A 14,032-nucleotide genomic window follows, 5' to 3' on the forward strand; every position below is an offset into this window, starting at 1 on the left:
GGGCAGGTTGGGTTTATTTGAAGGAGGAGATTGTCTGAGTCAGACTAAAGCCGTTCTGGTTTCAGCTGACTGAGGCCAGGAGGCGGGCCAGCAAGGGTAGTGGCAGGGAGACCTGGTGATGGGGAGCTGTTTGGTTGCTGTCTGGGGCCGTGTTCTGATTGGAGGGCAGTGTTTATCCCTGTTGTTTGCCACCGGGAGTCTCGCAGGTCTGTGCAGTAGGGGGCATGGTGGCCCTGGCTGCTGCCGTGGCCATTCCTCATGTCTTTGGGTGTGAGGAGCAGCCAAAGCAACAGAAGATGTTTAGTCTGATGTTCTAGCTGCTCAATTCTAAACAAGGTTTTATTATCCTATGGTTCGTTTTTCTCACAAGTGAGAAAGGTAGTATATTCTCACTACAAGTGAGGATGGTAGTATATTCCTCCCTCATGAGGTTTTCTGAGGGTTAAATGAGATGATTCATGTAAAATACTTGGTGTTGTTGCTTAGTAGCTAAATTGTGTCTGACTCTTTTGCAACCCTATGAACTGTAGCCCACCAGGCTCCTCTGTCTGTAGGATTTCCCAGGCAAGAATACTGCAGTGGGTTGCCATTTCCTTCTCCAGAAGTACTTGGTATTAACCCTGGTAAATATCAATAAATGCTAGCTCTTATTATTTTATTATTAACACAAAGCTTCACAGGTGATTCAGATGCATGGCCTTTGTCGGGTACCACTGAACTCATGAACTAAGCCTCCTTCCAGCCCTGGGATCTAAGGTGAAAAATGAAAACCTCAAAAGGCTGGTATAAGACCTGCAAGTTCTCTGCAATCCAAAATAAATGAGTGACAGTGGAGTTAGAGGATCTGTTTAGTGCATTTATCATAATGAATGTTTGATTTTAAAATTTTATTTTTACTTATAATGAAGAGCACAAATATTTAAAACATTTTAAAGATTAAGAATTTACTGTTAACTTTTAAAAACTATTCATTTCTTTGATCAAAGAGTATGCCAGGAAAAATTTCCATTAAAGAGCTAGACTGAGGACTTCCCCGGTGACTCAGATGATAAAGAATCTGCCTGCAATGAAGGAGACCTAGGCTCAATCCCTGGGTCAGGAAGATTCCCTGGAGAAGGGAATGGCAACCTACTCCAGTATTCTTGCCTGGAGAAACCCATGGAAAGAGGAGCCTGGTGGGCTATAGTCCATGGAGTCACAAAGAATCAGACATGACTAAAGTGACTTAGCACAGCACACTCTGTTTCATTAATTTTTTACAAAGCTATTAGTCCTGCTAATAAGTTGTTTAGTTAGTTCAGAGTCTTATCTCACAGGATCAGGTTATTTCCTGGAGCAAGCAGCTAGTTTATTTTTACTTGGTCTCAGTATTGTCTAATGCAGCACTGGGAAAGTGTGGCTTGCCCTGGAATTGATTAACATGGGGACAGGGAGTTAGATGGGCTTCCTGCCAATCCTGTTAACAGAGCTCCAGGAGAGCAGCGACGAAGGCACAGTCTTTCTGCAACCCTGCCACCTAGTGGAGGGCCTGGACGTGGTCAGCACACAGCAAAGGCCTTGGCCCTGCTCGTGTGTGTCCGCACCACTCAGTGGCCCAGGGAGCCTCTGGATGTGGGGTGCACGCTAATGTCTGGGAAGCTCAGTGGTAGGCTTGGCTGCCTGTGGAACCCGCTGGGGGTTCTGTTCAGCAGGTGTTCACAGAGCGCTTCCTACGTGTCAGGCAGGCAGGTACTGCAGGAAGGCCTCCAGATTTCATCCTCTGCAAGAGGACAGGAATGTAAACAGCTCACGACAGCAAGGGTGTCAAAAATGGACTGTCTTTCTCAGTACTGGAGAAAGAATTCTGTGCTAGAGTCCAGATTCAGCAGGGGAGTGTGTGTGTGTATGTGTGAGGAGCCTTCTCTTCCCTGTGGAACTGCAAGCATCTGCTTGGCTTCCCCAGAGGCCCTAATGACACCCTTCCTGTCCTTTCCGGCGGCAGATCTTGACGGCGAGCGGCGACGGCACATGTGCCCTGTGGGATGTGGAGAGCGGGCAGTTGCTGCAGAGCTTCCATGGGCATGGGGCCGACGTGCTCTGCCTGGACCTGGCCCCATCAGAAACCGGGAACACCTTCGTGTCCGGGGTAAAGATCCCAGGAAGATCTCTAGGAGCCCTCTGTCCACCAGGGAGCCTCAGGGTGGCACTTCCTGTCAATTTGTGGGACTAGACGGGACACCCCTGGAGCGGGGCTGAGACTCCTTGGCTGAGTAGCAGAGAGTTGGCATCCAAGAGCAGTAGAGACAGCAGCCAGGGCACCAGGCGGCTCAGGTAGAAACAGCAGTGAGGCATAGCTGTGGTGTGATCAGGGCTTTGGCACCAGTGGGACACTCTCCCACCCCACCCCTGCCAGCCTCCAGCCCCTCCAACTCCCAGGCACAGGGAACAGTGTGTCTGAAGGCTCAGAGTCGGGCAGGCAGGCCACCATGGCAAAGGAGCACCAGACGAGTTAGGACACCTGGGACCCACCTTTGCTGCCTGACTCCACATTTCATCCTTTGTAAATTGTGCACAAGGCACAAAAGCATTTGCCCCCCACCTCCCCATATATTCTACTGTCTTATGAATAGTAGAGGGAAGAGTTTCCAGTGTGTTATGCAAGTAGGAGAAGCAAGTATTTCTAGGACATCTGGGAATAAGTGTGGAGAACTGAGCTGGCTGACCTGACCCTGGTCCTGTCTCATCTCTGTCAAGAGACAGTGGTGGGAGGGGACAGAGATGCAGACACCATCTAATTTTGTTCCAAGCTGCCCACCTCTTAGTTCTGGACCTCAGGTGAGGGTTGTAAAGCCTCTAATTGGCAGGGACCCTGATTTTCTTCTTGAATATTTGGCCCATCTGTGTAAGTTTAATTCCCGTATCTTTGTATAACTGTATTTATCTCCAATCAACGACACTGTTTTTTCAGATTGTTGATATCATTATAGATCATATTCTCTCTTTCAGAGTATTAAACTTCATGATTTAGGGTCCTCCAAAGATTTGAAGACACTCTGATTCCTTTGTCCACATTCTCAGTAAAGATGTTGGAGAGTTGAATCCCCATTGCAGGTCTTTCTGAAACATCAGTATGGTACCTCACCCACCCCTTCCTCTGAGTTGAAACCAACAATCTAATTTTAACCCATGTTTCCTTCTGTTTGTCCTTTGAGACTCTAATTATACTGCTCATCTTGATCACAGACTGCTCTGCAAAAATTTATCAAAATGCTCCTAGAAGCAGGATGGTATGCATAAACTTGGTGTTTTTGATTCTCTGTGTCATGTTAGCTACCCAGAGAGGGTTCATTTTATAGGTGTTGAGGTGGAAACCCAGGAAGGTGACTTGCCTGAGCCACCCAGCTGACTATGGGCAGCCCCCTGACTAGGCAGCTGGGCTGCAGCTGGCCAGGAGCACCTGGCTGTCTACCTGTGTTCAGGCTGCCCCACACACCTGAGGCAAGCCTGGGAGGTCCCACCATACCCACTGTCCTCTGGCCCTCCCCTCTGGCCTTATAGAAGCAGAGATAGAGAGGAGGGGAAAACATGAAGAGACATGCCTAGGAGGAAGGGGAGAAGGAGGCCCTGGAGAACTTGCAGCCATTTAGAAAGATGGCAGAGAAGAAAACATGCTAAGAAGGGTGTCTGGGTACTTTCTTTTGCTCCCCCTACCCTAGGACCTAGCTCTGACCTCCTGAGGTCAGAGGGAAGTAGCCTTAAAGAAGGCTAGTCTTAGGAAAAAAAAAAAAGTATGCTGTCAGAGCCCTTTACTAATGGGAACTGAACGATCTCTGTGACATAACCAGAACTCATACCTGTCTGTGGGCAGTCCTTGCAGTGGTCGTAACTCTGGGTAACTTTGCGTTTGCAGGGATGTGACAAGAAAGCCATGGTGTGGGACATGCGCTCTGGACAGTGCGTGCAGGCCTTTGAAACACACGAATCTGACATCAATAGTGTCCGGTCCGTGAGTAGAATGTTCTCATTGCTTCTCTATTTTCCGCTGTCTCCTGGCCTGGGCTAATGCTTAGCCTCCAGCCTCAATTTACTTTGCTGAGAGAGGCTTTTCCAGCAATAACAGCTGATGTGTGGTGAGAATGAACAATACTCCAGATTTCTTGGAGCATTTCAATGTAATTTCACCAGGAGCAATGGCTATTTCCTGTCTAAAGGAAGTCAGTGTTTTTTATTCATTCATTCAACCAATATTTATTAAGTACTTATCTGCTGAACATTATTCCAGGAACTGGGAATATTGTTTTAAACAAGATAAAAATTTCTACTTTCCTATAGGAGACAAACAAGACAAAGCACAGATAAATGTACAGTATACAAAGATACTGATAAGTTCCATTGAAAAGTAAAACAGGGAACTGTGATGGAGATAGGTTATTTCTTTGACTGGTCAGGCATCTCTGAGAAATTGATGTTTAAATTGATACCAGGATAGTGAAGGAGCCAGGCTTTCAAAGAGCTAGGAGGAGGATCAAGGAGATGAGATGCTCAGGGACCTAACAAAAGGCCAGGTGACCACTTGAGGTGGCTAACATGATGCAAGTTTTGTCTTTAAAAGATCACTCTGGCTGCTGAATGGACAATGCATTGTAGGGGAATGAGAATGGAAGTATTATGGCCAGTTAGAAGGCTGTTGTGTGAGTTCCAGATAGAAATGATGGTGGCTGAAACTAAAGAAGACACAATGAGGATAGAAATGTCTAGAATTGGGAAGGATTTGAGATTTTACCCTGATTGCAGGCTATCAAGTAAGGCTTCCAGAGTTTCATGGGTGCTGGTAAAAGGCATAAGATTCCTGGGTTAGAGATGAAGGATAGTTGATTACTAATAGTGATGGTGGTAGCTATGTTAGTTATCCAAGCTCCAGTATCACAGGGTGACATGAAAAGGACTAAAGGACACCTGCACGTTCAGCGGGTTGCATTTCAGGAGGAGAACCCTGAGCTCAGGGCACCTGAATCTTTTATATGGGACATAAACACTGATCCATTTGCTAAAACCGGGAGGGTTGGAAGCAGTGCAGGGAGAAGGCAATGGTTGCACATGGATTCTGGAGTTCTGTCTTGGGCTAGCCAAGCTTGAGATGCTATCGTATGACCGAGTGGAGACGTCAAGTAGGTAGCCGTATCTGTGAACTGAACTCCAAGAGAGAGGTCAGGAATTAACATATACATTTGGAAGATGGCACCATCAGGACAGCATTTAAAGTGTAACCACTGAAGAATCTTCATTACACTTAGAGAAAAGCACTAGACTTATTCCCCTTAAAAGCTAGAACACAGTAAGAATAATTACTTTATTAGTAGAAATGTTAATAAGAATTTCCTAGCTCACTGACCTTAAATATAGGAAGGGGAAAAAACTATCACTTTTTGCAGATGTGTAGACAGTACCTAGAAAATCCAAGGAAATAATTTGAGAAATCACTACAGTAAGTGAAGTTATTAAGATACAAGATAGACTATAAAGCTACAAAAATAAATTCCTATATATTCATGAAATAACAGCTTAAAATTGCATATTCTCTCACCCATGCTGTCCCCTCAACCCAGAACCCTCTTCTAATATTCATCAGGTCTCAACTTACAGTACCCTCTCTCCAGAGGCCTGATTATTGAGGAGAGGATGACTTAACAGTAATCATATCATTTGTTGCATTCAGTTTATCTGGCCCCATGTCATTTTTTTGTGTGTATACTGTCTTATTCAGTCTTTACAATAGGAAATGTGCATTATCCTCCTCACTTTTCAGATGAAGAAACTGAGGCTGAGCCAGTCGAAGTCACTTGCCAAAAGTATCCCCTGTAGTGAGTGGTCAGCGTAGTCCCCTTTCATCCAATTGCAGCATCTGTGTCTGTAAGCACTGTCTTATCCCTGAGCTCTGGCCAAGCCTTTGGAATGGGGTGTGTGATCAAGGGAAAGTAAGGATATAGGCATCTGCCTGTGCTCAGTGTCAGATACAAACAGACATATTGCCTCACTTACCCTCACCAGCGCTCTGCAATCCAGTGTCACTGTCCCCTGCTTACAGAGAAGGAACTCAGGTAGGCCAGTGGGGCCTTCCTGCTGAGCCTCCGTTTCTGGTCTCTGTATTGAGTAGTCCTTGTGTCCCTAGAGTCCGAGGGCCCAGCATGGGCCAGCCTTCCCAGAGGCTTCTGGTGGTCACCCACGATTGGGAATCACTGCTCTAAGTGCCTTCTCCCCACACTTCCTCTCTGCAGGTACTACCCAAGTGGAGATGCCTTTGCTTCGGGATCAGATGATGCTACGGTATGTTTAAGTCCTCAAGAGCTTTTCCTATTTGAAGGAGAGATATGCTGACTTAATTTTATGTTTCAAAAATAATTGTTTTCCTGATTACAGAGCTGATATGACTTCTATAAAGAAAACTTGGGAAAAAACTAAATTTTGTTAATCATTCTATACAAGAATAATCACAGTTGAGTAAATTCCTTTCTGTCTTTTTAGTTTTTAAACAAATGCTGTTTTATAATTTGCTTTTTGCACTTAGCAATAGATTGTGAACATTTTCTCATGCCAATAAATACTTTCCTACATTATATTTTCTTAATGATTGAATAGTTTTCCATATTATGGATATGTCATCATTTACTAACCAATCTTCAATCTGGGGACATTTAGGGTTTTTTTAAGGGTTTTTTTTCCCTGTTAAAAACTCTGCTATAAGCAAGTATTTTTGGTACCTCTGTTATTGTTTCCTTAGGATGAGTTCTCATACGTAAACTTGATGAGTCAAAAACTGGCCTAATTTTAACTCTTTTGATACTAGTTGCAAAATAATGTTGACCTGTTTTTCAGTAGGCACAACCTTATTGTGCTCTCAAAATAGCAAATATCTTATTAAATAATGAATTTCACCTTAGTTTGCTATTGTGAAAGAAATGACAAGGAATAGACTGAGAGTTTGATAATAATGAAAATTTAAAACTTCTGTATGCCAAAGAATATTTAACAAAATATAAGGGCATAGATTTTGGGAATTTTAAAAGCTTTCCTTATCCTTTGTAACTTCTTGGAAACAATTCTAAGGATTCCATTCCTTAGCTATTCTGAGAAAATATTAAAGATGCATATAAAGATTTTGATAGCAGAATGATCATGGCTTCCTCATAATTTTATTTATAAGAAGAGAAAAATTAGACACAATCAAGACACTTAGCAGAGTATGGCTAAGTAGATTCTGATCTATCCACATGAGGAATATAACAACCACGTTAATCCTATTTTTTGAAGATTATTAATGATATTAGAAAATGTTCATAACATCATGCTAATTGAAGCAATAATGAAACATCCACCCCATTTAAATCCACACGTAAAATAGATTAAGACTGGGACTTCCCTGATGGTCCAGTAGCTAAGACTCCGAGCTCCCAATGCAGGGGTCGCAGGTTTGATCCCTGATAAAGGAACTAGATCTCACATGTTGCAATTAAAGATGCTACATGCCACAATAAAGACTGAAGACCCTGTGCGTGCCACAACTAAGCTGTTGCAGCCAAATAAGTAATTTTTTTTAAAGTAGATTAAAACTGAAGGAAATAGCCAGGTGTTAGTAAATATCTCTAGGATTTCCTTCTTTATGCATTTCTGAGATTTTCTGAATTTTCTACAATGAACACATATTCCTTATCAGAAAAAAAGAAGGCTTACGTTTTGCTTTTTGTACTAAAGAAATCTGCATTTGCTGTTTCTTTGAGTCTCCAGTGTTTCATGGGGATATAATAAGAATTGGGATTGAGGAAGAAAATACTGAGAGAAAGCGAAAGGTTTTCCCCTTGACCCTCAAACCACACAAGCTACCGGCACCTGCCTGTAGCTCTGTGATCACTGATGCACCAAACAGGACCCAGAAACAAGTGCCTCTTTGTCCTCTTTGTCACCCCAGTGTCGCCTCTATGACCTCCGGGCAGACAGGGAGGTCGCCATCTATTCCAAAGAGAGCATCATCTTTGGAGCTTCCAGCGTGGACTTCTCCCTCAGTGGTAAGGTTTTCCTGGGACTGTGAAACCTGGGACTCTGGGACCTCAGAGAATCTGTCAGGCTTCCCCTCAGCTGAACTTCCTATGGCTCCACCTGCTGAGAATCTACGCCTGCACTGGTTTTCCCCCGATGCATTTTTGACACCACATTTTGCCCAGCCTGAAGCAGCTTCCCCAGCCCATACATGAAGGCTGGGCCCATCTAACACTCTTCTTCAGAGCAATGATATATCAGAACTCCATCTGCTGTGCCTTTAGGCATTTCCTCTCCAGCCTTCCATTTTCCCCTTGACACTTGAAAAGGGACTTTTTTCAGAGGTGGAGGGAGTGAAGCGAGAGTCCCCTTCTTGTTGCCCTGAAGCTCATGTCGCCTCTGCCTTCACAGCTGGAGAGGCTACCAGGGAAAGTCAGGGCAGCACTGGCATATTGTGCCCGTGGACCATTCAGTTCTCCCAGACACCTTCCAGTCATGCAGCTGTGCCTTTGTGCTGCTGCTGCTCCCTGGAACATCATTTTCCCTCCCTTCTCTGCATGACAAACTCCTATTCAACCCTCAAAGGCCAACTCAGATAGTGCTTCTCCCATGGTATCCTCTTTGATCCCTTTGCCTCTGTGATCACGTAGCGCTTTACACATAGCTGAGGATTTCCATTACAGCCCCTTCCACACAGCGCTGCAATGATACATGAGTCAGCCCGCCCACCATCACCCTCCACAGGGGCCAGCAACTGTGCTTTCTCCTCTTTGAATCCCCAGGGCAAACCACAATGTCTGGTATATAGTGGGCACTAAAGCACTGTTTATTGAATGAATGAGTGAATGAGCGCATGAATGAGAGTCATGAAAAGAAAATCAAAAGGAAGGAGCTGGTTGAGTAACCATCTTACCTCTTGCTTTAAGGTCGCCTGCTGTTTGCTGGATACAATGATTATACCATCAACGTCTGGGATGTCCTCAAGGGGTCTCGAGTCTCCATCTTGTTTGGACATGAAAACCGTGTTAGTACTCTACGAGTTTCCCCTGATGGGACTGCCTTTTGCTCGGGATCATGGGATCATACCCTCAGAGTAAGAGAGAAGCTTTTCTACTTTACTGTGTGTGTGAGAGCATGCAGGATTGGTCTTCTTGAAAGCAGAGAGGTCAGAGTAAGCTAGGATGGGCCTGGGCAGCCAAAAGAGAGCTCTAATTTCAAGTCTATAGCCACAGATTTGCCTTGGGAGGCAGTGAGTTTCCCATCAATGCAGGTATTCCAGCACAGATACCCTAAAAGTCTGATTCTAGCCTGTGACAAATCCAATTGCCAATCTCACCTCCCAGGAGTACCAGGGTCCTTATCCCAATCACAGACCCCTGTGAAGTCCACACAGAGGCTTCAGGAGACCTGTGAAGTCCATGCAGTTACATGCTAAATTGTGTATATGTGTGCATTTTTCCAGGAATAGTGTCCTTATGGCTTTATTAGATTCTCAGAGAGCTCCATGACTGTGTCAGGTGTTGGCTCCCTAGAAATGCCACCGAAATAACTGTTCAGCAGGCAAAACTTACTTCACTGTGGAAGATCACAAACTTGACAGTCTTATTAGCATTTTGCTGCTGCCGCTGCTGCTAAGTCACTTCAGTTGTGTCCGACTCTGTGCGACCCCATAGACGGCCTCCTACCAGGCTCCCCCGTCCCTAGGATTCTCCAGGCAAGAACACTGGAATGGGTTGCCATTTCCTTCTCCAATGCATGAAAGTGAAAAGTGAAAGTGAAGTCGCTCAGTCGTGTCCAACTCTTAGCGACCTCATGGACTATAGCCCACCAGGCTCCTCCGTCCATGGGATTTTCCAAGCAAGAGTACTGGAGTGGGGTGCCATTGCCTTCTCCCTATTAGCATTTTAGGAGAGAGCAAAGGCAGATGTTTATCTGCCAAAGGTTTTAAGGGTCTGATTGAAGGTAAATCTTTTGATGGAGGGACTTAAGTAGGATTGAACAAATTTAGGCCATAGCTTAAGATTGTTTGCTGGACACAGACAGGGTCAGGGGAGGGAGAGAATTTCAAAGACTGTCTAGAAAAGTAGCTGGTCATTTGATGCTGCATATTATCCTAAGAAGTGTGTGTCATTTCTAAAATGAGTAATTGAATAGCCCAGTCTTAGGATAAATGGATTTTTTTTTCAAAATTCATGAAATACACAGTGAAGTTATTTGTGATTCCATCATCCTGGGCAAGAGTTTGCTAAATTAATAAAGCCATGTCAGTATACCCAGAGAGCTGGATGCGTACAGAGAATTCTGGTTGTCAGTCTAAGAATTACCATTCCTTAGCAAGGGGGCCTGGAGAAGGAAATGGCAACCCACTCCAGTGTTCTTGCCTGGAGAATCCCAGGGACGGGGGAGCCTAGTGGGCTGCCGTCTATGGGGTCGCACAGAGTTGGACACGACTGAAGCGATTTAGCAGCAGCAGCAAGGGGTCCACAGATGCCCTTCAGACAGTTAACTAAGGCAGAGGGAAAGCAAGGGCCAAAGAAGCACCTTTGAGTTGCTAGGAATGAAGTATTATCTTTCTAAGACATGCGAGTGCTCTATTTTGGATGCAGTGTGTATGTTTGTGTATTAAAGACTGATTTTCTCTCTTTAAACTCAGGTTTTACAAATCAACTGGAAAACAGACTGAAGATTATCTGTTTGTGTCTTTGCAGGTCTGGGCTTAATCACAGTGCACATGGGCACCTGAGAGTAGAACCTGAACTCATCACATGTAAATAGATCTTACTTCTAGAGGGTCTGAGAGTTTCTTGCAACTTAGCTTCAAGTGAGCAGCTCTGTGACTGAAAGTTCACCAAACGCCTCCAACATCACTATTAAAACCATCACCCTGGAAAGATCCCGGTGTGAACCTCCAACACTATGAAAACACCTTCCAGGACAGTGTTTTTCATTTTGAACATTTTTGAAAATATATGTTTTTAAGATTATTATAAATTATACTAGTCTCAACTTATTCTCTATTCCTGGTAGAATTCTACTATTCCCAGTAGAATTGACCATTTACTATATTCCGTTTTGTTTCCTGGAATCAAGGGTTTTTTTGGAGCACTTTAAGAGCTGATTTTTCTCAGTGTGCATTCTGACATTTGAAACCTTCCCCAGGAACTGCTGATTTTAAGGGACTATGTGAGGACCACGTTACTTGGTCTTAGAAGAAAATTCCAATTCCAAATGTAAGAGACAAAATCAATTCTTTTACATGTGTTTTTATTGTGAAAGTATCCTTTTCAGCCTTGCCTCCTCTTGTCTTTTTTTTTCAGGCAAAACATTTCCGTGTTACAAATGAAGCAGAGATATGGGTAAAATAGACAGGTTTGATCTGTGTATCTTGTGATGGTGGCTTGTATCGGGAGGACGGGACATTTTCTATCATTAGAGGGAAAAGCTAAGTGCTGTTTGGGACACAAACGCTTCTCAGAGGAACCAAAACCTTTCTGTGTGGGAACAGAGGACAGTAAACTTATTTAAAAACCTATTTGTGGTATTAGATGTATTAGGATTAGTAGCATCTACTCAAGCTAAAGTGAATCTTGTCCATATCAATTATACTCATATTTATTGCATTGCAAGTGTAATTACATACACAGATTGATAGCTCTTGAATGATGATGTCTTTGCTTCACTTATACGGAGGAAAAAAACATAATATCCTGCCTTTATTTAAAATTCAGCAGATCCTTCTGGAAGATACCAAGTGCTTTAGTTGTAGGATCCCTTATTTTCAAGTGTAGAAGCTTATCCTTTGTTTTAGAAAATTCCTCATTTATAAAGACAGCATGCATCACTTAGGGAAATAAAAGGTCACCTCAAACCAAAAACCATTCCTGGGTGAGGCTTGCCCTCTGGGTGGTTGTGTCTGCCGGGCCATGTCCTTGTGGTGTCCGAGGGCTGTGCGTGCTGAGTCCCCTGGATCCTTGGTCCCCTCTCGTGGCCCTGCCACAGCCTGGCCCTTCTCCTGATGGTAGTTCTGGCTTTGCAGGCCCAGCCCCAGGTTCTGCTGCTTGCAGAGGCCCTTCCAGACCTGGAGCCATCTGATAGGCCTATAAACCTCAGGGGGTGCACCAGGCCCACCCACAAAACTACTCATTCAGATATCAAAATGAGTCAGAAATTCCCCAGGCCAGCTTTTCCATAAACTTTTAAAATAAACATAATGGTTATATTCAATCATTTGCCAAGAAAACATTTACTAAGGGTTTTACTACACAGTAGTTCCTGGAGTAGAGAGAGACCATGTGAAAGGCTCCTACTCACCTCCCCCAATCTGCACCCCGTCCATCTCTGCTGCTGTACCCACCTTGAGAACAAGACAGAAGATGGGCCGGAGCATAGCCCAGAGGGACACCTTTCAGCACCTTCTCCATTTAGCGGACTCCATTCTGAGCAGGGGCTCAGGGAAATGGGCAGCAGGTCCACCCAGTTCCTGCCAACTGCTGAAGTGCTGGCCCCACAACGTGTCCTGTGAAATCCCCAAGCTCGGCTCCCAGAAGGTTCTCCCGAGTTTGTTCCTCGGCTCCTCGTTATGGTACTTCCATTTCCCTGTCTCCCACAGACCCTTCCATGTGTCTGCACTCTGACCTGGGCCTCCCAGAAGTGGAGGAAGACAGGGCAAAGGAGAAGTCACTCAGATGCAAGCAAATTCAATGTATATTTGGAGAGGTGGGAGGTATCGTCAGTATATGTGCAAAGTAGTCCCTAACTTTACAATCAGAAAAGTGACTTTTGGGGCCCTAAGAAAGTATTCCCTCCAACACTCACCCCCATGGGCAGTAAGCCACCTCCCCTATAAGTATTTAGTCTCACTTGGGTGTTGTTCAGTAGTATTATTGATGAAATATGTGGTTGAGAATATACAGACTACATGGAGATTCAGGTATTAAACTTTAGGTAATAAATCGTATTTTGCATATTGAAAATAATACTGAGTGGAGTTTGTTAATCAGGCTTTCTTTTTTTTGTAGAAGACTAGGAGGCAAAGGTACTAAACCATTGTGGTGAAGGGGCCAAACAGATGTGCCCACAGGTGTGCACAGCCTTGGACACCCCCTTTCCAGCCAGCGAAGAGAAAGGTTAGGCAGAGAAGGGGTTTAACACGGAGGTGTGTGATGACAGGTGGTGTGGGAAATACCTGTGCACTAAAACCAAGGCAGCTGCTTTGAGGGAGCAGGCGGCTGGCCTCCCAGAAGGGGGTCTGGGTTCGGGGTTCTGCAGTGAGCCCGGGGCCAGAGCAGGCACCCATTATCCACTTCCCTCTTCCCATCCTGGGCCTCCTCCACACCCTTCCCTGCATTGTAAGTGACTTTAAAATAGCACAAGTTGTAAGGGCTGTTGCAACCTGGCCTCCTAGTTGCTTGGCCATCTGGCTAGAAGGTGATCCTGCTAACACTTGATTGACCTTAAGAGGGGGACAGCATGGGGACAAAGGTTTAGACCGAGCTTTTCCACTTTTACAGGATATATAATATCTAAATGCCTCTCAGCCTCAGTTTCCTCATCTAGGAAATGGGAGAGCTCTCAAGTTCCTTCCCCTCTTCCCTTTCCTGTTCTCATCCTCTCCCTTCCAACTCCTCCTGTCCCTTCTCCCGCATTCTTCCCCTTGTCCTCCCATCTCCCCCCTCCTCTCTCTCCTTATTTCCCCTCTTTCCTTGTCCCTCTCCTCCTCCCTCTCCCCCTCCTCCCTACTCTCCTCCTTTTTCATTCTTTTCTCTCCTCTCACCCCTACAGTCCCTACTCATGTATCAAAATAGTAATTATTAAAGATTCATCTAGGCTAGTGGTTCTCAATGTTTTCATCTAAAGATATCTCTACACTCTTAAAAATTATTGAGGACCCAAAGAGCTTCTTGTTTATGTGGCTTATATCTATCAATATTTATATTAGAAATGAAAACTGAGAAAAATGATGAAACACAGGATTCCAGAAGCACATATTCTACCACCCATCAGTAGCCTCTTGAAAACTCCT

General features: G+C 44.6%; 1 protein-coding gene across 2 annotated transcripts in view; it reads left to right on the forward strand.

Annotated features, from left to right (window-relative positions):
• Nucleotides 1-12,986, forward strand: part of GNB5 (G protein subunit beta 5) — a 34,344-nt gene extending 21,358 nt beyond the window's left edge. The window contains exons 6-12 of one of the 2 annotated variants that reach the window (XR_008699377.1): nucleotides 1,982-2,125; nucleotides 3,890-3,981; nucleotides 6,255-6,303; nucleotides 7,943-8,039; nucleotides 8,937-9,103; nucleotides 10,719-11,240; nucleotides 11,328-12,986. Coding sequence is in view for 1 of the 2 variants with exons in the window: in XM_055537949.1 (XP_055393924.1) it covers nucleotides 1,982-2,125; nucleotides 3,890-3,981; nucleotides 6,255-6,303; nucleotides 7,943-8,039; nucleotides 8,937-9,103; nucleotides 10,719-10,730 (561 nt within the window). In the remaining variant the exon portion in view is untranslated. Of the gene's footprint in view, nucleotides 1-1,981; nucleotides 2,126-3,889; nucleotides 3,982-6,254; nucleotides 6,304-7,942; nucleotides 8,040-8,936; nucleotides 9,104-10,718 lie in introns of both variants that reach the window. The other variant, XM_055537949.1, reaches the window with a different exon arrangement.
• Nucleotides 12,987-14,032: the final 1,046 nt, after the last annotated feature.

Source organism: Bubalus kerabau, chromosome 10, assembly GCF_029407905.1.
Source record: "Bubalus kerabau isolate K-KA32 ecotype Philippines breed swamp buffalo chromosome 10, PCC_UOA_SB_1v2, whole genome shotgun sequence".
NCBI classification, from domain to species: domain Eukaryota; kingdom Metazoa; phylum Chordata; class Mammalia; order Artiodactyla; family Bovidae; genus Bubalus; species Bubalus kerabau.